General features: G+C 53.8%; 1 protein-coding gene across 2 annotated transcripts; it reads left to right on the plus strand.

The window, feature by feature from the left end:
* The first annotated feature begins 17207 nt into the window (after positions 1-17207).
* Positions 17208-23967, plus strand: LOC118081096 (cholinesterase-like). 2 transcript variants are annotated; one of them, XM_060271229.1, is made up of 4 exons: positions 17208-17262; positions 20120-21593; positions 22015-22178; positions 23432-23967. In XM_060271229.1, the coding sequence occupies exons 2-4, from the start codon at positions 20131-20133 to the stop codon at positions 23524-23526; spliced, it is 1722 nt and encodes a 573-aa protein (XP_060127212.1). In that variant the 5' UTR covers positions 17208-17262; positions 20120-20130; the 3' UTR covers positions 23527-23967. The 2 variants fall into 2 exon arrangements, with proteins under 2 accessions (XP_060127212.1, XP_034963156.2); XM_035107265.2 differs by lacking the exon at positions 17208-17262 and adding an exon at positions 18421-18530.
* The last annotated feature ends 885 nt before the right edge of the window (positions 23968-24852 follow it).

Here is a 24852-nt window from a genome sequence, read left to right on the forward strand (position 1 = left end):
CCCCCCCTCCCTCGGTGGTCTGTTCGCTGGCTTGGAGCCTGCTGCTTTCCCTGTACGGTGACAGCAGCGATCTATGAAAGACTGGGTGTACCCTCATGTCTTCCGGCAGTTCCAGCCTGAAGGCTACCGGGTTGACCTGTTGCGTGACCGTGAAGGGGCCCAACCTTCTGGGTGCCAACTTCTTGCACCGCCCTCTGGTGGGAAGGCCCTCAGAGGACAACCAAACCTTGTCCCCCACCCTGATGTCCTCCCCCTGTCACCTGTGGCGATCTGCCCCCTTCTTGTACGCTTCCTTGGCCCTCTCCAAGTGCTCTCTGAGCTGCTGGTGCACCGTCTCCAGTTCCTCTGCCCAATCCTCTGCCTGCGGGCCCTCCTCCTCCTCCACCCTCTCCCTCTCTGGGAAAGATCTGAGGTTGCGCCCGTAGTTGGCCTTAAAGGGCGACACCCCTGTGGAGACGTGCACTGCGTTGTTGTAGGCAAATTCTGCCAGTGGCAGGCGATCCACCCAGTCCGTTTGCCGCTGGCTGACGTAGCATCTCAGGTACTGCTGCAAAATGGCGTTGACCCTCTCCGCCTGTCCATTGGTCTGCGGGTGCCGAGCCGTCGACAAGCTGACCTCCACCTGCAGGAGGTTCATGAGCCGCCGCCAGAACCTGGAAACAAATTGGCGGCCTCGGTCCGAAATAACCCTTAAGGGCAACCCATGCAGTCTGAATACGTGGTCTACGAACAGTTTGGCTGTCTCTTCTGCCGAGACCGCCCTGGCACATGGGATAAAATGGCACATTTTGGACATGAGGTCCACCACCACCACCACTGCGGTCTTGCCCCTGGAAGGGGGCAGGTCTGTGATGAAGTCCATGGACACTACTTCCCACGGCCTGTGCGGTGTGGCTAATGGCTCCAGCAACCCTGCTGGTGCTGCTCTGACTACCTTTGCTCGCTGGCAGGTGTCACAGCCCCTTACATAGTCCCGAACATCCTCCCGCACACCTGGCCACCAGAAGTGTCTCATGACTAAGTGTGTGGTCTTGTCCCTTCCAAAATGACCCGCCGTTGGGTTGTCGTGCATCTGCTTGAGGACCTTACCTCTGAGTTGGTTGGTGGGCAGGTACAGCGCTCCCCTGTAAAAAAGCAATCCCCTCCTTTCCTCGAAGTCTTTTGCTTGCTCCCTCCCCCCTCGCAGATCTCTGAAGAAGCGGGTGGCAAACTCATCTGCTGCCGTCAGTGCTGTGAGTTCCGCCTCGCTCACCACTGCTGCTCCGCAGGACCATGCCGACGGGGGAAACACGTGTCGGGGCGCTGGTTGCAACTCCTCCTCCATGTACTCTGGCTTGCGGGAGAGGGCATCTGCCCTGACATTCTGCTCCCCCGGTATGTAGTGGATGGAGAAGTTGAAGTGGGAGAAGAACTCTGCCCACCGTATCTGCCGCTGGTTGAGCACCCTGGCCGTTCTCTAGAACTCCAGGTTCTTGTGGTCCATGCACACCTGAATGGGGTGCTTGGCGCCCACCAGGAAGTGTCTCCAGTGTTTGAACGCAGAATGGATCGCCAAAAGTTCCTTGTCAAACACCGTGTAGTTGTGCTCTGGTTGGGTCAGCTTTCTGGAGAAGAAGGCACAGGGTCTCCACTCCCTGTTGGCATCCAGTTGCAGTAAAATTGCGCCCACCGCGCGGTCTGAAGCGTCGGTCTCGACGGGTAGGGGCGCGTGCTGTACCACGTGGAACAGGTTCTGGTCTGAGGCGAACACTCTCTTGAGGTCCTCGAACGCAGCTTGCGCCTCTGGTGTCCACCTGAACTTCTGCTTGCCTCTCAGGCAGTCAGTGATGGGAGCCGTAACACGCGAGAAGTTCTTGATTAACTTCCTGTAGAAATTGGCGAAGCCTAGGAGGCGTTGGGCGTCTTTGGGCGTCAAGGTGCAGGATGGCCTGCACCTTGTCCTTGTCCATTGCTAGCCCCTTGTCTGACAGCTTGTAGCCCAGGAAGTCCACCTCCTTGGTGTGGAACCTGCACTTCTCCAGCTTCACATACAGGTGGTGCTCCTTCAGGCGCTGCAACACCTCCCTGACATCCTTCATGTGTTGCACTGGGTCATTGGAGTAAATAAGGATGTCATCTAGAAAGACCAAGCAGTTCTTGAAGAGGAGGGATCCCAGTACGTGGTGCATGAAGGCTTGGAAGCATGCTGAGCCCTCTTGCAAACCGAAGGGCATCACCAGATATTCAAAAGAGCCCAGCAGCGTGAACATCGTGTTCTTCCACTCATCGCCTTCCCGGATCCTGATCAAGTTGTACGCCCCCCTCAGGTCGAGCTTGGTGAAGATTTTGCCCCTGCGCGCTGCTGTTAGCAAATCGTCCACTCTGGGCATTGGGAAAGCCACCGGTTCCGTCATGCTGTTGAGCCATCTGAAATCCACCACCAGGCGGCGCTGTTGCGTGTCTTTCTTGTCCACCCAGAAGACCGGGCTGCCCCCTGCCGCCTTGCTTTCTCTGATGAACCCCCTCTTGAGGTTCTTGTCGATGAAGGCCCGCAGATCCTCCAGTTCCTGGTCTGACATGGAGTACAGCTTGGCCGGGGGTAGAGTGGCCCCTGGCACCAGGTTGATCTGACAGTCAAAGGACCTGTGGGGAGGTAGGTGGTCAGATTCCGCTTCGCTGAAGACCTCCTGCAGGTCCCAGTACGGTTTGGGTATCGCCTCACCCCCCTTGACATGCATGGTGGCCACCGTGGCTATCGGAGGCCCCTCCCCTGGTTGGTGCTGCATGCAATGTTCCAGACAAAAGTCCGATCCAAACGTGATGCATCTCTGGTGCCAACTGATGGAGGGGTCATGGCGCGCCAGCCAGCTCATGCCTAAGACGATGGGGGGGTCTGAGATGGTGGTGACGTTGAATGCCAGTGTCTCTGAGTGCCGTCCCACCGTCATTCTCATGGGGGGGGGGTCTGATGGGTGATGGCCCTTCCCAGTAACTCCCTGCCGTCAATGGTGGAGACGTGCAGGGGAAAATCCAGCTGCAGAAGTTGGATCTGGTGCGCTTCTGCAAAGTTTCTCGAAAAGACGTTCGCCGAAGCCCCCGAGTCGATTAAGGCTAAGACCGTCAGGGGATACCCATTAGGGAGCGTTAGCGTCACTTCTAGAACCACCCCTGCTCTGGGGGGGGGGGTGGGCTGTTGCTGCTCCTCGCTGTGCGGGTGGGTGGGTTGGGGCTGTTGTCTGCTGATTGCGCCTGGCTGCTGCCCCTTGTCTCCTGCAGCCAGGCTGTCTCGTTTCCCTGCTGTGGTGCTGCGTCAGTGGGGGAGGGCACAACCGTTCCCGCCTTTCCTTGCCACTCCCTGCAATGTGGGCAGTCTCTGACTAGATGCTGAGGGGAGTTGCAGAGGAAGCAGTTTCCGCCCCTTCCCTCCTTGCGTCTTGGCGCCGCTGGGGTTTGAAAAGTCCGCGCGCGTGCTCGCTATCAATTTGCATGGGTTCCTGGTCTTGGCTGGCCCCAGGCGTGGCCTGGGATGGCTGTTGGGGGAGTGGCTTCTCCTGCGACCGTGGGAACCAAGCCCGCTTTGCGCGCGTTGGCTGCTTGTCGTTCCACCGGGATTCCTGTCTCACCCCCACCGCCAGAGCCGCTTTCCTAAGCTGATCCATATTACTGGGCTTTGGACCTCTCGAGAGCTCATCCTTCACATCCTCATGCAACCCCAAATAGAACGCAGCTTCCATCGGAGGCGAGTGCAGTTCCCACCCCAGTCTGTGCACCAGCATGGTGAATTTCGCCCAATATTCGCGAACTGTCATTTTTCCCTGGCGTAAATTATGCAGTTCCTCTTTGGTATGGTCCATATGGCTATCAGACGCATACATTACTTTTAAAGCTTCTAAAAATAGTTTGACATTCTTCATGCAAGGATTTTTTGCCGCGATTAACGGTCTAAGCCACTCCCTTGCTGCCCCGGCAAGGTGTTCCACTATAAACGCTACTCTGTGCGCATCATCAGGGAACTCATCATGGTGCAGCTCAAGGGCATACAATATCTCAGTCTCAAAGCCATGAAATTCTCTTGGGTCTCCGTTGAACTTGCTCACTAGGGTCCCCGCTCTCCTTCCTGGCAGCACTTGGAGTTGGGGCCCCCCTCCTCCCTTGTTTTTCTCTGCATCCAACTTGCTCTGGAGGTCCACTGCTACCGCCCTTAACTGCTGCTCTTTCTCCTGTAGCGCTCTCACCTGTTCAACGAGGTTCTGCCTGTCCTCCTGGACCTTCCTCGTTTCTTCTTTAGCCGTCTTTAATTCACCCTGTGCCCGCACCGCCAGTTGCTGCAGCTCCTGCTTGGCTTGCTCCGCGATCTGCCGCCACTTCTCTGCTTCTGGCGAGCTCATCCCGGCAACTCAAAAGTAGCCCCCAACAAAGGATTCGGAGGTTGCTGTCACAGGGGTGTTGATGGGCTACTTCAGAGTAACGACGCCACACCGCTCTGCATTTTATCTTTTATTTGGTGCTGCGTATTTACAGTGCTAAAGGCAGTGCTATTTACAGAGACACATCTTAACCGCTTGAGTCAGAACCTCCGAATGGCGTTTGGCGCGTCTTTCTCCAACATAACAACTTGGGGAGACCCAGCCTCTTCCCCCGACGCTTCCTGCGCAATTCCGGAGTTGGGGGGATCGGTCTACCCCCCTTGCTTTCCCCTTCCTGTCCCACCTGGGACGATGGCTCCGCTACCTTGCCAGAGCCTCGGACACCACTTCCTGCTTCCCCACTTGAGTCGGAACTCTCCCTGCTTTCCTCCGTGCTTGGGGATGGGCTGGACCTCAAGATGGGAGGGACTTCGTGATATCCCTTGTCCCTCACATCCACCCCCCTCCCAAGCCCTCCTTCTCCCCTCCCGAGGGGCCCCAAGGGTGCCGGGGACGACTGAAAGCCTAAAAACTCCGTGCTGTCCGAGCCCGTGGGTGTGAACACCTCCCCCCAATCCAGCGAGCTCCCTCCTTCCGCCTGAGAAGACTGAAAGCCCAAAAATTCCGTGGCATCAGAGCTGGTGGGAGTAAAAATACGCTGCCAGTCCTCCTCTTCCTCCGACATGGTGGACCTCGGAGACGCCCATACCTCTTCCTCCGGGTCCTCAAATTCCGCTGCCCACCTCCATGGTGAACTGCTCTCTGCGACCTCCTCCCCCTCCCCTCCCCCTCCCTTTCCATGTGCCAGGGCTTGGGCCTGTGGAGGAAGAGGGCGTGGAATTCTTCCACTAAGAATTCCTCCTGTATTTCTGTGGCTGGTACCCATTCATTCTGGGAAGGCGGGGCATCCTCCCACGCCATGAGGTACTCCAGTCCTCCTGCCCCTCTACGGGAATCCAGGATGGCCGTGGCTTCATTGAGTTGCTCCCTGCCTCCCCTCTCCCCCCCTCCCTCGGTGGTCTGTTCGCTGGCTTGGAGCCTGCTGCTTTCCCTGTACGGTGACAGCAGCGATCTATGAAAGACTGGGTGTACCCTCATGTCTTCCGGCAGTTCCAGCCTGAAGGCTACCGGGTTGACCTGTTGCGTGACCGTGAAGGGGCCCAACCTTCTGGGTGCCAACTTCTTGCACCGCCCTCTGGTGGGAAGGCCCTCAGAGGACAACCAAACCTTGTCCCCCACCCTGATGTCCTCCCCCTGTCACCTGTGGCGATCTGCCCCCTTCTTGTACGCTTCCTTGGCCCTCTCCAAGTGCTCTCTGAGCTGCTGGTGCACCGTCTCCAGTTCCTCTGCCCAATCCTCTGCCTGCGGGCCCTCCTCCTCCTCCACCCTCTCCCTCTCTGGGAAAGATCTGAGGTTGCGCCCGTAGTTGGCCTTAAAGGGCGACACCCCTGTGGAGACGTGCACTGCGTTGTTGTAGGCAAATTCTGCCAGTGGCAGGCGATCCACCCAGTCCGTTTGCCGCTGGCTGACGTAGCATCTCAGGTACTGCTGCAAAATGGCGTTGACCCTCTCCGCCTGTCCATTGGTCTGCGGGTGCCGAGCCGTCGACAAGCTGACCTCCACCTGCAGGAGGTTCATGAGCCGCCGCCAGAACCTGGAAACAAATTGGCGGCCTCGGTCCGAAATAACCCTTAAGGGCAACCCATGCAGTCTGAATACGTGGTCTACGAACAGTTTGGCTGTCTCTTCTGCCGAGACCGCCCTGGCACATGGGATAAAATGGCACATTTTGGACATGAGGTCCACCACCACCACCACTGCGGTCTTGCCCCTGGAAGGGGGCAGGTCTGTGATGAAGTCCATGGACACTACTTCCCACGGCCTGTGCGGTGTGGCTAATGGCTCCAGCAACCCTGCTGGTGCTGCTCTGACTACCTTTGCTCGCTGGCAGGTGTCACAGCCCCTTACATAGTCCCGAACATCCTCCCGCACACCTGGCCACCAGAAGTGTCTCATGACTAAGTGTGTGGTCTTGTCCCTTCCAAAATGACCCGCCGTTGGGTTGTCGTGCATCTGCTTGAGGACCTTACCTCTGAGTTGGTTGGTGGGCAGGTACAGCGCTCCTCTGTAAAAAAGCAATCCCCTCCTTTCCTCGAAGTCTTTTGCTTGCTCCCTCCCCCCTCGCAGATCTCTGAAGAAGCGGGTGGCAAACTCATCTGCTGCCGTCAGTGCTGTGAGTTCCGCCTCGCTCACCACTGCTGCTCCGCAGGACCATGCCGACGGGGGAAACACGTGTCGGGGCGCTGGTTGCAACTCCTCCTCCATGTACTCTGGCTTGCGGGAGAGGGCATCTGCCCTGACATTCTGCTCCCCCGGTATGTAGTGGATGGAGAAGTTGAAGTGGGAGAAGAACTCTGCCCACCGTATCTGCCGCTGGTTGAGCACCCTGGCCGTTCTCTAGAACTCCAGGTTCTTGTGGTCCATGCACACCTGAATGGGGTGCTTGGCGCCCACCAGGAAGTGTCTCCAGTGTTTGAACGCAGAATGGATCGCCAAAAGTTCCTTGTCAAACACCGTGTAGTTGTGCTCTGGTTGGGTCAGCTTTCTGGAGAAGAAGGCACAGGGTCTCCACTCCCTGTTGGCATCCAGTTGCAGTAAAATTGCGCCCACCGCGCGGTCTGAAGCGTCGGTCTCGACGGGTAGGGGCGCGTGCTGTACCACGTGGAACAGGTTCTGGTCTGAGGCGAACACTCTCTTGAGGTCCTCGAACGCAGCTTGCGCCTCTGGTGTCCACCTGAACTTCTGCTTGCCTCTCAGGCAGTCAGTGATGGGAGCCGTAACACGCGAGAAGTTCTTGATTAACTTCCTGTAGAAATTGGCGAAGCCTAGGAGGCGTTGGGCGTCTTTGGGCGTCAAGGTGCAGGATGGCCTGCACCTTGTCCTTGTCCATTGCTAGCCCCTTGTCTGACAGCTTGTAGCCCAGGAAGTCCACCTCCTTGGTGTGGAACCTGCACTTCTCCAGCTTCACATACAGGTGGTGCTCCTTCAGGCACTGCAACACCTCCCTGACATCCTTCATGTGTTGCACTGGGTCATTGGAGTAAATAAGGATGTCATCTAGAAAGACCAAGCAGTTCTTGAAGAGGAGGGATCCCAGTACGTGGTGCATGAAGGCTTGGAAGCATGCTGAGCCCTCTTGCAAACCGAAGGGCATCACCAGATATTCAAAAGAGCCCAGCAGCGTGAACATCGTGTTCTTCCACTCATCGCCTTCCCGGATCCTGATCAAGTTGTACGCCCCCCTCAGGTCGAGCTTGGTGAAGATTTTGCCCCTGCGCGCTGCTGTTAGCAAATCGTCCACTCTGGGCATTGGGAAAGCCACCGGTTCCGTCATGCTGTTGAGCCATCTGAAATCCACCACCAGGCGGCGCTGTTGCGTGTCATTCTTGTCCACCCAGAAGACCGGGCTGCCCCCTGCCGCCTTGCTTTCTCTGATGAACCCCCTCTTGAGGTTCTTGTCGATGAAGGCCCGCAGATCCTCCAGTTCCTGGTCTGACATGGAGTACAGCTTGGCCGGGGGTAGAGTGGCCCCTGGCACCAGGTTGATCTGACAGTCAAAGGACCTGTGGGGAGGTAGGTGGTCAGATTCCGCTTCGCTGAAGACCTCCTGCAGGTCCCAGTACGGTTTGGGTATCGCCTCACCCCCCTTGACATGCATGGTGGCCACCGTGGCTATCGGAGGCCCCTCCCCTGGTTGGTGCTGCATGCAATGTTCCAGACAAAAGTCCGATCCAAACGTGATGCATCTCTGGTGCCAACTGATGGAGGGGTCATGGCGCGCCAGCCAGCTCATGCCTAAGACGATGGGGGGGTCTGAGATGGTGGTGACGTTGAATGCCAGTGTCTCTGAGTGCCGTCCCACCGTCATTCTCATGGGGGGGGGTCTGATGGGTGATGGCCCTTCCCAGTAACTCCCTGCCGTCAATGGTGGAGACGTGCAGGGGAAAATCCAGCTGCAGAAGTTGGATCTGGTGCGCTTCTGCAAAGTTTCTCGAAAAGACGTTCGCCGAAGCCCCCGAGTCGATTAAGGCTAAGACCGTCAGGGGATACCCATTAGGGAGCGTTAGCGTCACTTCTAGAACCACCCCTGCTCTGGGGGGGGGGGTGGGCTGTTGCTGCTCCTCGCTGTGCGGGTGGGTGGGTTGGGGCTGTTGTCTGCTGATTGCGCCTGGCTGCTGCCCCTTGTCTCCTGCAGCCAGGCTGTCTCGTTTCCCTGCTGTGGTGCTGCGTCAGTGGGGGAGGGCACAACCGTTCCCGCCTTTCCTTGCCACTCCCTGCAATGTGGGCAGTCTCTGACTAGATGCTGAGGGGAGTTGCAGAGGAAGCAGTTTCCGCCCCTTCCCTCCTTGCGTCTTGGCGCCGCTGGGGTTTGAAAAGTCCGCGCGCGTGCTCGCTATCAATTTGCATGGGTTCCTGGTCTTGGCTGGCCCCAGGCGTGGCCTGGGATGGCTGTTGGGGGAGTGGCTTCTCCTGCGACCGTGGGAACCAAGCCCGCTTTGCGCGCGTTGGCTGCTTGTCGTTCCACCGGGATTCCTGTCTCACCCCCACCGCCAGAGCCGCTTTCCTAAGCTGATCCATATTACTGGGCTTTGGACCTCTCGAGAGCTCATCCTTCACATCCTCATGCAACCCCAAATAGAACGCAGCTTCCATCGGAGGCGAGTGCAGTTCCCACCCCAGTCTGTGCACCAGCATGGTGAATTTCGCCCAATATTCGCGAACTGTCATTTTTCCCTGGCGTAAATTATGCAGTTCCTCTTTGGTATGGTCCATATGGCTATCAGACGCATACATTACTTTTAAAGCTTCTAAAAATAGTTTGACATTCTTCATGCAAGGATTTTTTGCCGCGATTAACGGTCTAAGCCACTCCCTTGCTGCCCCGGCAAGGTGTTCCACTATAAACGCTACTCTGTGCGCATCATCAGGGAACTCATCATGGTGCAGCTCAAGGGCATACAATATCTCAGTCTCAAAGCCATGAAATTCTCTTGGGTCTCCGTTGAACTTGCTCACTAGGGTCCCCGCTCTCCTTCCTGGCAGCACTTGGAGTTGGGGCCCCCCTCCTCCCTTGTTTTTCTCTGCATCCAACTTGCTCTGGAGGTCCACTGCTACCGCCCTTAACTGCTGCTCTTTCTCCTGTAGCGCTCTCACCTGTTCAACGAGGTTCTGCCTGTCCTCCTGGACCTTCCTCGTTTCTTCTTTAGCCGTCTTTAATTCACCCTGTGCCCGCACCGCCAGTTGCTGCAGCTCCTGCTTGGCTTGCTCCGCGATCTGCCGCCACTTCTCTGCTTCTGGCGAGCTCATCCCGGCAACTCAAAAGTAGCCCCCAACAAAGGATTCGGAGGTTGCTGTCACAGGGGTGTTGATGGGCTACTTCAGAGTAACGACGCCACACCGCTCTGCATTTTATCTTTTATTTGGTGCTGCGTATTTACAGTGCTAAAGGCAGTGCTATTTACAGAGACACATCTTAACCGCTTGAGTCAGAACCTCCGAATGGCGTTTGGCGCGTCTTTCTCCAACATAACAACTTGGGGAGACCCAGCCTCTTCCCCCGACGCTTCCTGCGCAATTCCGGAGTTGGGGGGATCGGTCTACCCCCCTTGCTTTCCCCTTCCTGTCCCACCTGGGACGATGGCTCCGCTACCTTGCCAGAGCCTCGGACACCACTTCCTGCTTCCCCACTTGAGTCGGAACTCTCCCTGCTTTCCTCCGTGCTTGGGGATGGGCTGGACCTCAAGATGGGAGGGACTTCGTGATATCCCTTGTCCCTCACATCCACCCCCCTCCCAAGCCCTCCTTCTCCCCTCCCGAGGGGCCCCAAGGGTGCCGGGGACGACTGAAAGCCTAAAAACTCCGTGCTGTCCGAGCCCGTGGGTGTGAACACCTCCCCCCAATCCAGCGAGCTCCCTCCTTCCGCCTGAGAAGACTGAAAGCCCAAAAATTCCGTGGCATCAGAGCTGGTGGGAGTAAAAATACGCTGCCAGTCCTCCTCTTCCTCCGACATGGTGGACCTCGGAGACGCCCATACCTCTTCCTCCGGGTCCTCAAATTCCGCTGCCCACCTCCATGGTGAACTGCTCTCTGCGACCTCCTCCCCCTCCCCTCCCCCTCCCTTTCCATGTGCCAGGGCTTGGGCCTGTGGAGGAAGAGGGCGTGGAATTCTTCCACTAAGAATTCCTCCTGTATTTCTGTGGCTGGTACCCATTCATTCTGGGAAGGCGGGGCATCCTCCCACGCCATGAGGTACTCCAGTCCTCCTGCCCCTCTACGGGAATCCAGGATGGCCGTGGCTTCATTGAGTTGCTCCCTGCCTCCCCTCTCCCCCCCTCCCTCGGTGGTCTGTTCGCTGGCTTGGAGCCTGCTGCTTTCCCTGTACGGTGACAGCAGCGATCTATGAAAGACTGGGTGTACCCTCATGTCTTCCGGCAGTTCCAGCCTGAAGGCTACCGGGTTGACCTGTTGCGTGACCGTGAAGGGGCCCAACCTTCTGGGTGCCAACTTCTTGCACCGCCCTCTGGTGGGAAGGCCCTCAGAGGACAACCAAACCTTGTCCCCCACCCTGATGTCCTCCCCCTGTCACCTGTGGCGATCTGCCCCCTTCTTGTACGCTTCCTTGGCCCTCTCCAAGTGCTCTCTGAGCTGCTGGTGCACCGTCTCCAGTTCCTCTGCCCAATCCTCTGCCTGCGGGCCCTCCTCCTCCTCCACCCTCTCCCTCTCTGGGAAAGATCTGAGGTTGCGCCCGTAGTTGGCCTTAAAGGGCGACACCCCTGTGGAGACGTGCACTGCGTTGTTGTAGGCAAATTCTGCCAGTGGCAGGCGATCCACCCAGTCCGTTTGCCGCTGGCTGACGTAGCATCTCAGGTACTGCTGCAAAATGGCGTTGACCCTCTCCGCCTGTCCATTGGTCTGCGGGTGCCGAGCCGTCGACAAGCTGACCTCCACCTGCAGGAGGTTCATGAGCCGCCGCCAGAACCTGGAAACAAATTGGCGGCCTCGGTCCGAAATAACCCTTAAGGGCAACCCATGCAGTCTGAATACGTGGTCTACGAACAGTTTGGCTGTCTCTTCTGCCGAGACCGCCCTGGCACATGGGATAAAATGGCACATTTTGGACATGAGGTCCACCACCACCACCACTGCGGTCTTGCCCCTGGAAGGGGGCAGGTCTGTGATGAAGTCCATGGACACTACTTCCCACGGCCTGTGCGGTGTGGCTAATGGCTCCAGCAACCCTGCTGGTGCTGCTCTGACTACCTTTGCTCGCTGGCAGGTGTCACAGCCCCTTACATAGTCCCGAACATCCTCCCGCACACCTGGCCACCAGAAGTGTCTCATGACTAAGTGTGTGGTCTTGTCCCTTCCAAAATGACCCGCCGTTGGGTTGTCGTGCATCTGCTTGAGGACCTTACCTCTGAGTTGGTTGGTGGGCAGGTACAGCGCTCCCCTGTAAAAAAGCAATCCCCTCCTTTCCTCGAAGTCTTTTGCTTGCTCCCTCCCCCCTCGCAGATCTCTGAAGAAGCGGGTGGCAAACTCATCTGCTGCCGTCAGTGCTGTGAGTTCCGCCTCGCTCACCACTGCTGCTCCGCAGGACCATGCCGACGGGGGAAACACGTGTCGGGGCGCTGGTTGCAACTCCTCCTCCATGTACTCTGGCTTGCGGGAGAGGGCATCTGCCCTGACATTCTGCTCCCCCGGTATGTAGTGGATGGAGAAGTTGAAGTGGGAGAAGAACTCTGCCCACCGTATCTGCCGCTGGTTGAGCACCCTGGCCGTTCTCTAGAACTCCAGGTTCTTGTGGTCCATGCACACCTGAATGGGGTGCTTGGCGCCCACCAGGAAGTGTCTCCAGTGTTTGAACGCAGAATGGATCGCCAAAAGTTCCTTGTCAAACACCGTGTAGTTGTGCTCTGGTTGGGTCAGCTTTCTGGAGAAGAAGGCACAGGGTCTCCACTCCCTGTTGGCATCCAGTTGCAGTAAAATTGCGCCCACCGCGCGGTCTGAAGCGTCGGTCTCGACGGGTAGGGGCGCGTGCTGTACCACGTGGAACAGGTTCTGGTCTGAGGCGAACACTCTCTTGAGGTCCTCGAACGCAGCTTGCGCCTCTGGTGTCCACCTGAACTTCTGCTTGCCTCTCAGGCAGTCAGTGATGGGAGCCGTAACACGCGAGAAGTTCTTGATTAACTTCCTGTAGAAATTGGCGAAGCCTAGGAGGCGTTGGGCGTCTTTGGGCGTCAAGGTGCAGGATGGCCTGCACCTTGTCCTTGTCCATTGCTAGCCCCTTGTCTGACAGCTTGTAGCCCAGGAAGTCCACCTCCTTGGTGTGGAACCTGCACTTCTCCAGCTTCACATACAGGTGGTGCTCCTTCAGGCGCTGCAACACCTCCCTGACATCCTTCATGTGTTGCACTGGGTCATTGGAGTAAATAAGGATGTCATCTAGAAAGACCAAGCAGTTCTTGAAGAGGAGGGATCCCAGTACGTGGTGCATGAAGGCTTGGAAGCATGCTGAGCCCTCTTGCAAACCGAAGGGCATCACCAGATATTCAAAAGAGCCCAGCAGCGTGAACATCGTGTTCTTCCACTCATCGCCTTCCCGGATCCTGATCAAGTTGTACGCCCCCCTCAGGTCGAGCTTGGTGAAGATTTTGCCCCTGCGCGCTGCTGTTAGCAAATCGTCCACTCTGGGCATTGGGAAAGCCACCGGTTCCGTCATGCTGTTGAGCCATCTGAAATCCACCACCAGGCGGCGCTGTTGCGTGTCTTTCTTGTCCACCCAGAAGACCGGGCTGCCCCCTGCCGCCTTGCTTTCTCTGATGAACCCCCTCTTGAGGTTCTTGTCGATGAAGGCCCGCAGATCCTCCAGTTCCTGGTCTGACATGGAGTACAGCTTGGCCGGGGGTAGAGTGGCCCCTGGCACCAGGTTGATCTGACAGTCAAAGGACCTGTGGGGAGGTAGGTGGTCAGATTCCGCTTCGCTGAAGACCTCCTGCAGGTCCCAGTACGGTTTGGGTATCGCCTCACCCCCCTTGACATGCATGGTGGCCACCGTGGCTATCGGAGGCCCCTCCCCTGGTTGGTGCTGCATGCAATGTTCCAGACAAAAGTCCGATCCAAACGTGATGCATCTCTGGTGCCAACTGATGGAGGGGTCATGGCGCGCCAGCCAGCTCATGCCTAAGACGATGGGGGGGTCTGAGATGGTGGTGACGTTGAATGCCAGTGTCTCTGAGTGCCGTCCCACCGTCATTCTCATGGGGGGGGTCTGATGGGTGATGGCCCTTCCCAGTAACTCCCTGCCGTCAATGGTGGAGACGTGCAGGGGAAAATCCAGCTGCAGAAGTTGGATCTGGTGCGCTTCTGCAAAGTTTCTCGAAAAGACGTTCGCCGAAGCCCCCGAGTCGATTAAGGCTAAGACCGTCAGGGGATACCCATTAGGGAGCGTTAGCGTCACTTCTAGAACCACCCCTGCTCTGGGGGGGGGGTGGGCTGTTGCTGCTCCTCGCTGTGCGGGTGGGTGGGTTGGGGCTGTTGTCTGCTGATTGCGCCTGGCTGCTGCCCCTTGTCTCCTGCAGCCAGGCTGTCTCGTTTCCCTGCTGTGGTGCTGCGTCAGTGGGGGAGGGCACAACCGTTCCCGCCTTTCCTTGCCACTCCCTGCAATGTGGGCAGTCTCTGACTAGATGCTGAGGGGAGTTGCAGAGGAAGCAGTTTCCGCCCCTTCCCTCCTTGCGTCTTGGCGCCGCTGGGGTTTGAAAAGTCCGCGCGCGTGCTCGCTATCAATTTGCATGGGTTCCTGGTCTTGGCTGGCCCCAGGCGTGGCCTGGGATGGCTGTTGGGGGAGTGGCTTCTCCTGCGACCGTGGGAACCAAGCCCGCTTTGCGCGCGTTGGCTGCTTGTCGTTCCACCGGGATTCCTGTCTCACCCCCACCGCCAGAGCCGCTTTCCTAAGCTGATCCATATTACTGGGCTTTGGACCTCTCGAGAGCTCATCCTTCACATCCTCATGCAACCCCAAATAGAACGCAGCTTCCATCGGAGGCGAGTGCAGTTCCCACCCCAGTCTGTGCACCAGCATGGTGAATTTCGCCCAATATTCGCGAACTGTCATTTTTCCCTGGCGTAAATTATGCAGTTCCTCTTTGGTATGGTCCATATGGCTATCAGACGCATACATTACTTTTAAAGCTTCTAAAAATAGTTTGACATTCTTCATGCAAGGATTTTTTGCCGCGATTAACGGTCTAAGCCACTCCCTTGCTGCCCCGGCAAGGTGTTCCACTATAAACGCTACTCTGTGCGCATCATCAGGGAACTCATCATGGTGCAGCTCAAGGGCATACAATATCTCAGTCTCAAAGCCATGAAATTCTCTTGGGTCTCCGTTGAACTTGCTCACTAGGGTCCCCGCTCTCCTTCCTGGCAGCACTTGGAGTTGGGGCCCCCCTCCTCCCTTGTTTTTCTCTGCATCCAACTTGCTCTGGAGGTCCACTGCTACCGCCCTTAACTGCTGCTCTTTCTCCTGTAGCGCTCTCACCTGTTCAACGAGGTTCTGCCTGTCCTCCTGGACCTTCCTCGTTTCTTCTTTAGCCGTCTTTAATTCACCCTGTGCCCGCACCGCCAGTTGCTGCAGCTCCTGCTTGGCTTGCTCCGCGATCTGCCGCCACTTCTCTGCTTCTGGCGAGCTCATCCCGGCAACTCAAAAGTAGCCCCCAACAAAGGATTCGGAGGTTGCTGTCACAGGGGTGTTGATGGGCTACTTCAGAGTAACGACGCCACACCGCTCTGCATTTTATCTTTTATTTGGTGCTGCGTATTTACAGTGCTAAAGGCAGTGCTATTTACAGAGACACATCTTAACCGCTTGAGTCAGAACCTCCGAATGGCGTTTGGCGCGTCTTTCTCCAACATAACAACTTGGGGAGACCCAGCCTCTTCCCCCGACGCTTCCTGCGCAATTCCGGAGTTGGGGGGATCGGTCTACCCCCCTTGCTTTCCCCTTCCTGTCCCACCTGGGACGATGGCTCCGCTACCTTGCCAGAGCCTCGGACACCACTTCCTGCTTCCCCACTTGAGTCGGAACTCTCCCTGCTTTCCTCCGTGCTTGGGGATGGGCTGGACCTCAAGATGGGAGGGACTTCGCGATATCCCTTGTCCCTCACAATTACAGATACAGTTGTAAATCTGTATAGAAAAGAATAAACCTCTTAGAGTGGTGGAAGCATAAAACACAGAAAAAAAAATGTAGGGATAAAACACGGTTCGAACCCAGCATACCACAAACACTTACATGTTAGAAAGAGTTGCATGCCACCAGGATCCCAGTGCTTATGGAGGATTCAGTTTCCTTGGAATGATGGACAGGGGAGTCCATTGGTGCTTTTAGGATATATGAATAAATATCACTGCCTGCAATGATATCATAGGAATGGGTGCGTATTGTTCGAAAGCTGCTACTTAAAAATCCAAAATGGAGTTCCAAGTTTCTTAAATGAGGGGTTGTTGTGGTTCCTATCCAGAAGACAATATAAGAAGAACAACCCCCTATGAGCCAAGCCCACCCACAGCAGAGCTCAGTGGCAGGAATGGTCAGCCAACCAGTCAAGTCTTGGGGGGTGGGGGTGGGTATTTGCCTGGAGGCAGAGTCCGTATGCAAGGTTCAGTCCACTCCTAAAGTCAGGCGTATCTCAGGTTACGTAGTCAAATGGTCCAGCGGATCAAGGAAGCCGAGAGTCCAGGGTCGCAAGAAGCAGCAAGGTCAGGCCAGGAACGACAAATGTTGCTTCTAGCAACTGACTGAGGCTGGAAAGCTGCTTAAGAAAGCTGGAGCTATCTGGTTCTCCTCACGGGCAAGAAGTTTGATCATCAGCAGGTGGAGTCACTCTGCCTTCTGCTCCTTCAGGCTGCTGCTCAGCAGGTGAAGCCGACTCCTGGCCCATGACAAGCCCTTTGTGCTGACAGAAGAGTCACACAGGTTTTCACTTAAGCACTGCATCTTGTTCTGAGAGCCAGGCTACTCGTTGGTTGTATTTGTGGACATTGGTGTTATGCCGTAGCCAAAGGACAGGAGGATGGCAATAACTTTGGGCTGAATCCTTTTAAGTTCTACTCAGAGTAAAGGTAAAGGGACCCCTGACCATTAGGTCCAGTCGTGACAGACTCTGGGGTTGCGGTGCTCATCTCGCGTTATTGGCCAAGGGAGCCGGCGTACAGCTTCCAGGTCATGTGGCCAGCATGACAAAGCTGCTTCTGGCGAACCAGAGCGGCACATGGAAACACTGTTTACCTGTTTATCTACTTGCACTTTGACGTGCTTTCGAACTGCCAGCTGGGCAGGAGCAGGGACCGAGCAACGGGAGCTCGCCCTGTCTTGGGGTTCGAACCGCCAACCTTCTGATCGGCAAGCCCTAGGCTCTGTGGTTTAACCCACAGGACCACCCGCGTCCCTTCTACTCAGAGTAGCCACATGTAAATCAATGGTCCTATCTTAGTCATGTCCTTTAAATGTAGTGGGTCTCCTCTGAGTATGACTTATTTTGGAGGCAGCCTTTTGACTCCCCCCCTGCACCTTCTCCCAATTTATGTAAAAGCAAAGTCTCTCTGACCCCCGGCCTAAATTCTGATGCTGCCAAGATGTAGCCTCCTCCCACTGGGCGAGCAAAACCAGTCGGTCATTGACTTTTGCTTACATACAGATGGGCAGATGCTCCCACGGCCAGGTGTTTTTCATATGAGAGTCTGGATCCTTAGCTGTACGTAACTTTCCTCTTCAGAGTGGGCTGTAGGGGATACTGGGGAGCAGGAGAACCCCATTAGGGTGAGTCTGTAAGGAACAGAAATGTGATGTGAGCTGGCCATGGGGGATAACTCAGAACATTACCAAAAACTGGGACCATAGCAACTCTAGACCATAAATGAATGGATATGTTAAGTCTAAATATGTACAAAACGCACAAAATATGTACAAAATGTACATTTCGTGGGAGGGAAACACTTTCAAAAGTAAATCAAACACTGTGTAGTTTTTAAAGTGAGGTTTTTTTTTGATACTTTAGGATGGGTTGAACTGATGAACAAAACTTAAGTGAAACATGCAAGACTTATCTGGAGAAGAAATCAACTAATATATTCATTCTCAATTCAGTAATCACTGAATCACCTTCCCATAGATGCTTACGTCTCCTCCTCCCCCAAATACTTCCTAAGCAATCTGAGACTCTGTCATTGGGCCTGTCTTTGTTCGTCCCTCTTCATAACCCCGCTGGTTCTAGGAGAACAGGGGGCAGGAGACCTGGCCGCAGCAGGATTGGAAGACACCCTGGTTTCTTCACCAGCCTGACTCTTCTCTACCTATTGGTCCCCCTCCTCTCCACCTTCTGCTTCTCGCTCTGATTCTGGACTTCCCTCTGCCACACCTCCTCCTCCCAGTCTGCTCTCTCTTCTCCGTCTGACCACTCATTGCCACCCCACCACCAATCCCTGGGATTTGATCCTTCTTCCCTTGGGAGTTACCTACCTGGTGCCTTCCACCACTTCTCTTTGTCCAGCCAGTCCATGACATTGGGTGCTGACAGAAGAGTCACACAATTTATTCCCTTAAGCACTGCATCTTGTTCTGACAGCCAGGCTATTCTTTGGTTGTATTTGTGGACATTGGTATTAACTCCATGGCCAAAGGATAGGAGGATTGCAATAACCTTGGGCTGAATCATTTTAAGTTCCACTCAGAGTAGACACATGGAAATCAATAGTCTTAGTCATGTCCTTTAATTATAGTGGGTCTCCTCTGAGTATGACTTATTTTGGAGGCAGCTCTTTGTCTCCCCCCCACTGCACCTTCTCCCAATTTATGTAAAAGCAAGGTCTCTCTGACCCCTGGCCTACATTCTGATACTGCCAAGGTGTAGCCTCCTCCCACTGGGTGAGCAAAGCCAGTCGGTCATTGACTTTTGCTTACGTACAGATGGGCAGATGCTCCCACGCCCAGGTGTTTCTCATATGAGAGTCTGGATCCTCAGCAGTACCTAACTTTCCTCTTCAGAGTGGGCTGCAGGGGATACTGAGGAGCAGGAGAACCCCATCAGGGTGAGTCTGTAAGCAACAGAAATGTGATGTGAGCTGGCCATGGGGGTTAACTCAGAATATTTCCAAAAACTGGAATCACAACAACCCTAGACCACAAATCAGATTGCCTCTAAAAAATGAACAAGAATGGGAGAATAGGTAGAAGATCTGCCATAAGAATGGAAATCAGAAACTTGAGTTTTAGCAGTGTCAGTTTTTACACACACACACACACACACACACACACACACACACACACACGGGGGGGGGGAGAGAGAGACCTTTTTGGGAGGTTTGGAGGTCTTTGGAGATTTGAATGATAATCCCTTCTGCCCAACTGTACTTTTGCTTTGTTTCGTTTTTTCCTTGAGCTATGAGCCAAGGAGTGAAGCGGCCCCTGCAGCGGACGGCATACAAAATAAGCAACAACTCTGGGAAACAGATGTTTGGAAAGGGATCTGGCTCCACTTCAGACAAGAAACTCCCCTATTGCCCCTTTGAATGCCCATGAAATGCAATACATAAAGAGTTGTGTGTCCCCCGTCTCCCTCAAAAAAAGGGGCTTAATGCAAATTATTCCCCCCCTGCCCCAGAGCACAGTCCTTACCTGCGCAGTCCAGGAGCAGCAAGTGGGCAGCTGCCCACAGGATCGGGGGGCCAGTGGAGGAGGACCCTCCAGGGCCGCCAGGGTCAAGGACGGATCTGGATTGGGGCAAGAGCGCACCCGATGGCTGCCCAGCCCTTTCTCTTTCCGTTCCTCCTTCTCTCGCTTTTTTAAAAAAAGCGCCAAACTTTCCCGCTGCGGAAAACCCCGCGTTCCCATTGGTCCTTGCTGCGCCAGCCTGTCCCTGCCCACCAGATTTGATACCTTTTGCCAGACGAGGGGTGAGACTGGAGGTTCTGCTCTTAAAGGGGAAGCGTGTGGTCTCCCTTTGCACGCCTTGCTTCCTCTTGCTTAAAGCGGCTGGCGGAGGCTTCGCGTGTCATCAAAAATGCTTAGGCATGTCAGTGGTGATACGCGTGTCATAGGTTCGCCATCAAGGGCTTAGGGGGAGGCATTCCATGAAGAGAATTATTATTATTATTATTATTATTATTAGCCCCACCTTTCTGGCTGGGTTTCCCCATCCAAGAGACGTAGGAAGGACAGGTGGTACCCGGTACAGAAAATGTCTTGTCAAACCCCCCCCCCCCACATTGATTATTATTATTTGCCTGCAAAATATCTTACTGCACTAGGGATTATATAGCTATATCTGAAATTTCATGCATATCAGTTAATATCTTGACCCTGCTCCACTGAATTGAAATTTCAGCCTTCATGACATAGGAAAACAGACATAGGTAAACAGCTATTTTTGTGGAGGGACAAGATATTAACTGATATGCACAAAATTTCATATATGGCTATATGATCCCTAGTGTAGTAAGATAAGACCTTTGGAGCAGGCATTTTCAAAAAAAAAAGTTTTTAATGAACAGCCCTAGTAGGGCAGTAATTGTTCCTTGATAATTTGTCACTGCCCTCCCTGACTGCACCCGGGGCGACCTGCCCCCTGCCCCCTTCCTATGCCATTGCCCCATCCCAGCCCTATTTCTGATTCTTTCAGCTGCAGCCGCTATGCCTTGTTTCCGGACTTCATCCTCCTCCTTGTGCCTCCTCCTCCTCTTCCTCCTGGCTTCCAGCTCTGCCTCTGAAGATGATACTGTGGTGGTCACCAGCAGTGGTCCTATTAGAGGCAAACGGCTCCCAGCTGGCTCTGGCTCTGTGACCGCCTACCTGGGCATCCCCTATGCTGAGCCCCCCATAGGAAAACTGCGTTTCCAGAAGCCGGTTCCACATCAGCCGTGGAGCCAGGTCTTGGAGGCCACCACCTTTGGCAACTCTTGCCTTCAGTTTAATAACGATTCCTTCCCAGATCGAGCCATATGGACTCCAAACACACCACTTTCAGAGGACTGCCTCTTCCTGAACATCTGGGTGCCCCATCCACGGCCAGTCACAGCAGTGCCCATCCTCGTATGGATTCATGGTGGGGCTTTTGGCATGAACACAGCCTCAGCAGATGTCTTAAATGGGGGCTTATTAGCTGCTACAGAGAATGTCATTGTGGCCTCCATGAATTTCCGCCTGGGGGCCCTGGGTTTCCTTTACCTGCCGCCAGATGCCCCAGGAAATGTTGCCTTGTGGGACCAACATCTGGCTTTGAAGTGGGTGAGTGAGAATGCAGCTGTCTTTGGTGGGGATCCAGCTCGGTTGACTCTCCTTGGCTTAGGTGAAGGAGGAGCTTCAGCAGGTTTCCACCTACTTTCACCTGCCAGCCAAGCCCTTGTGGCCCGTGGTGTGCTTCATAGTGGAGTTCCCATTGCCCACTGGTCCTGGAGGAGTCCTGAAAAGGCTGAAAGAGAATCAGCGATGTTGAGTCAGTCCATGGGGTGTCCTAAAACTAACCACAGTGCAATGGTAAGCTGCTTACAGGGGAAGGAAATTGAGAGCAAGGCACTTTCTGAACTCTGTGGTTTCAGATCAATAACTACGGATGGGGAATTTCTCACCGATGAGCCCCGAAAGCTCCTGGAGCGCGGCATTCAAGGCAAACCCATTCTCACTGGTGTCACAGCTAATGAAGACTCATTCCTGGCATACCTTATGCTTCCTAGTGCTGAAGTAAATGATGGGATCCTGACCTGGGAACAGCTTCTTGAGGGGGTGCTGGGAACTCTGAAAACTGGAAGTGCAGAAGACATAGCCAGGGCTGTAGCCCTGAAGTATGTTGAATACTTTCACGGGCCAGAGCGGTACCGTTTGGCCTTGATTCAGTATTTTGGAGATTATCCCTTTTTATGCCCAGTGATGGAGTTTGCTGCAAAGGCCAGAGAGGTTGGGAGCCCAGCTTATGTTTATGCCTTCAGCCACCGCAGTTCTGGCTTTCCTTGGCCAGAGTGGATAGGGACCCCCCACGGAGCAGAGATCCCGTACTTGTTTGGAAACTTGGCAGCATCAATGCGGACAAACCCATCGGAGGCGGAGGTGGAATTGAGCCGCCGAGTGATGCGATACTGGGCAGAGTTTGCCAGAAGCGGGTAAGATATTAACCTTTCTGTTCCTGCCCATATATAGAGACATGCCCTTTAATATGTTTAATGCCCCTCTCCATTTGATAACTGATGGGTGGGATTTCACGACTGAAAATATTCTAGGGATGGCAGCTCGATGCTGACAATCATGTCAATAATGTCTGCTTTAAGTACTGGGTGCTTCACCCTTCAATCAGTCTGAAGTTGTAATGTGGCAATGATTTCTTTGTTGCCTCCATAGGAATCCCACACTTGCAGATACATTTGTCTACAAATCTAAATGTTCCTATTTGGATCTGTGGATTTCAGAACTGTAAATGTTCTAGGGATGACTACTTGCTTCTGACTTCTATCCCAGCTCTGGATCTTCACCCTGAAATCATTCTGAGGCTGTAATACGGCTCTGCTTTCTTTGTTGCATCTACAGGAATCCCACCGGGTCTGTGCCGAATGAGGAACAGTGGCCCGTCTACAACGCCACAGAGCAGAACATCTTCCACATCACCACAGAGGCAGCCCAGCACAAATGGATGCCACCTGCTCCACGATGTGCTTTCCTGGCCACTCATCTAGCAAATGCATTAGAAGCAAGTAAGTTCTCTAAAAACTCCCCACACAGCAGTAGTGTTCCTTCAGAGCTCCAAGGTTCCTGCTCCTCTCCCGACGCCATCGCTGGCTTAACCTCTGGCTTTATGAAACATTAAAATAACAGTGAGAATATTAAGCTACCAACTGAACCACATTAATAATCATATTATCTGCCACACAAACTTTCATGAGTGTGTCTGTCTATCTATCATCTATCTATCTATCTATCTATCTATCTATCTATCTATCTATCTATCTATCTATCTATCATCTATCATCATCTATCTATCATCTCCAGTTGTGTGAAAAATGTGGAGAACTGAATTTAAGAATGGAGAAATGAGAAGCTGGGAGAACCAAAATGGGCAGCTCTGTTCATCCATAGTGGTTAGTGGTCAAGGATGAGCATTACAGGCCAACAACATCTGCAGGGCCATGTGTTCCCCATCCTCCTTCTTCATTTTTTTAAAATTCCTTTTTAGTTCCCACAGCTTTCTGGTACAGGAGACATGATGGCTAGAGCCTGTGGATCAAAAAGCTTTGCTGTTGTCATTGTAGGATTCACCATGAGGAGACATTTTCTTTAAAAAGTGAGCGGAGGAAGGGAACACTTGCTCCCCTCAGCCCCCTCAGAGAACTTTGCCCTTGAATGAGCTTAGGGCCCTATCTTCAATGGGGCACAAAGGGTACTGTAAGGGCTGTTGTGCGGCTACTCTCAAGTAAAGACGCCACAGACCGTCCTGTCTTTTAACAGGTTTATTGTGCATAGTATTTACAGTGCAGAGACAGCGGAAAACATGACCTCTCAGTCACTCGCAGAATTCGGGAGTGCCCGCCTCCTGCTACGTGACCAGCATAGGAGCTTGGGGACCCCGAAACGCCGCCTTCCCTCTTTACGCTTGACAGTGCGCCTTATTTCGGGCACCGGAAGTGGTTGCTCCGTTCCCCCGGTCTGCTGGCTGGGGTGGTGCAAGGGCTCTCCTACATCGCGGAGCCCTCTCTCCACCAACTTGGTCACTTCCTCTTCCCCCTCACCTGACCCGCTGCTACTGCTCTCACTGGGCAATGTGCTGGTCAGCACGAGGGGCGGAGTCTCCCTGTACGGAGGTCCCCTGACAGGTACCATAACAATTCAGAGTGGGAGGATTTTGGCCTGCTTTTGATTTAAAACAGGAAACTAATCAGATCTCCTGCATGAGGAGCGACCCTCTGTTGATCAGTTCTCTCCCCCTACCCTCTCTTTTTCCTATCTGCAGAGAAATCTGAAGAAGGCTGTGTTTCACCCATTCGGGAGAAAGATGTGAAGAATGAGGCCCAAGATGGAGAAAACCATGCCTCAGGAACAGTTTAGCTAGGTCCACACTTTGCCATGTACAAAACATAGCATAGTTATTCATTGCAACAAACCTGAATGAGGGAGGAAATTACTGTGATATGAATTGAATAAAAATGTAAACCATCTTTAGGCATTGGGTATCTCCAGAATACTTGGGTTTCTTCAAGAAGAATGGGGACCTGGAACAATGCCAACCACACATTCCCTAGGTAGGATGGCCAGTGAGACTGGCCTGTGAATTTTGGATAGCCTTTTCACACACTAAGTATATATGGATACTGACTGCTAGAGTGGCAGAAAAACTGAAGGGAATAGTGTGAGGACAGCCTTGTTCTAATAGAGGTTAGCTGGGCCACCCCCTTTGCCTCCATCTCATTTATAGGATTTTAATGCTTTGACAACAACTTATTCCTAATAAAGATGCTTGAAATGTTTGCTCAATCTGCATTTTTTTAATTGAGCCAATGTAATTTGCACATCCTGGAAATGGTATGCAGATCAGAACACAGGTATCATTTGATTTTCACAGTACACTAAGTACCGCAATCCAGATCTCAGCTCAAAAACATACAAAATGCATATAAAACGGATACGTTAAGTCTAAATATGTACAGAATGCACAAAATATGTACAAAATGGACATTTCGTGGGAGGGAAACACTTTCAAAAGTAAATCAAATGCAGTGTACTTTTTAAAGTGGTTTTTTCTGACACTTTAGGATGGGTTGAACTGATGAACAAAACTTAAGTGAAACACGCAAGACTTATCTGGAGATGAAATCAACTGATATATTCATCCCCAATTCAGTAACCACTGAATCACCTTCCCATAGATGCTTATGTCTCCTCCTCCCCCAAATCCTTCCTAAGCAATCTGAGACTCTGTCATTGTGCCTGTCTTTGAGCTCGTCCCTCTTCATAACTCTTCTGGTTCTAGGAGAACTGGGGGCAGGAGAGCTGGTCACAGCAGGATTGGAGGATACCCTGGCTTCTTCACCAGCCTGACTCTTCTCTGCGTATTGGCCCGCCTCCTCTCCAGCTTCTGCTTCTCCCTCTGATTCTGGACTTCCCTCTGTCACAGACTCTTCTTGCTCACTGAACCTTGTTACCTCTTCAGATTCCAACACCTTCTCCTCCCAGTCTGCTCCCTCTTCCTCCTCTGGTAAAATGCGGGCTAGACAATGCTACCATTCAATGGATTTGTAACTGGCTGACTGACCGAACCCAAAGGGTGCTCATCAATGGCTCCTCCTCATCCTGGAAAGTAGTGACTAGTGGGGTGCCACAGGGTTCTGTCTTGGGCCCAGTCTTATTCAACATCTTTATCAATGACTTGGATGA

Source organism: Zootoca vivipara, chromosome 2 (assembly GCF_963506605.1).
Source record: "Zootoca vivipara chromosome 2, rZooViv1.1, whole genome shotgun sequence".
In the NCBI taxonomy this organism is placed as follows: Eukaryota; Metazoa; Chordata; class Lepidosauria; order Squamata; family Lacertidae; genus Zootoca; species Zootoca vivipara.

Bases quoted from the DNA above. Each gene is read 5' to 3' on its own strand.
- LOC118081096 (XM_060271229.1), top strand. From the start codon at position 20,131: ATGCCTTGTTTCCGGACTTCATCCTCCTCCTTGTGCCTCCTCCTCCTC. The intron at 21,594-22,014 runs GTAAGATATTAA...TTGCATCTACAG, and splicing joins GCAGAGTTTGCCAGAAGCGG to GAATCCCACCGGGTCTGTGC. The intron at 22,179-23,431 runs GTAAGTTCTCTA...TCCTATCTGCAG, and splicing joins AGCAAATGCATTAGAAGCAA to AGAAATCTGAAGAAGGCTGT.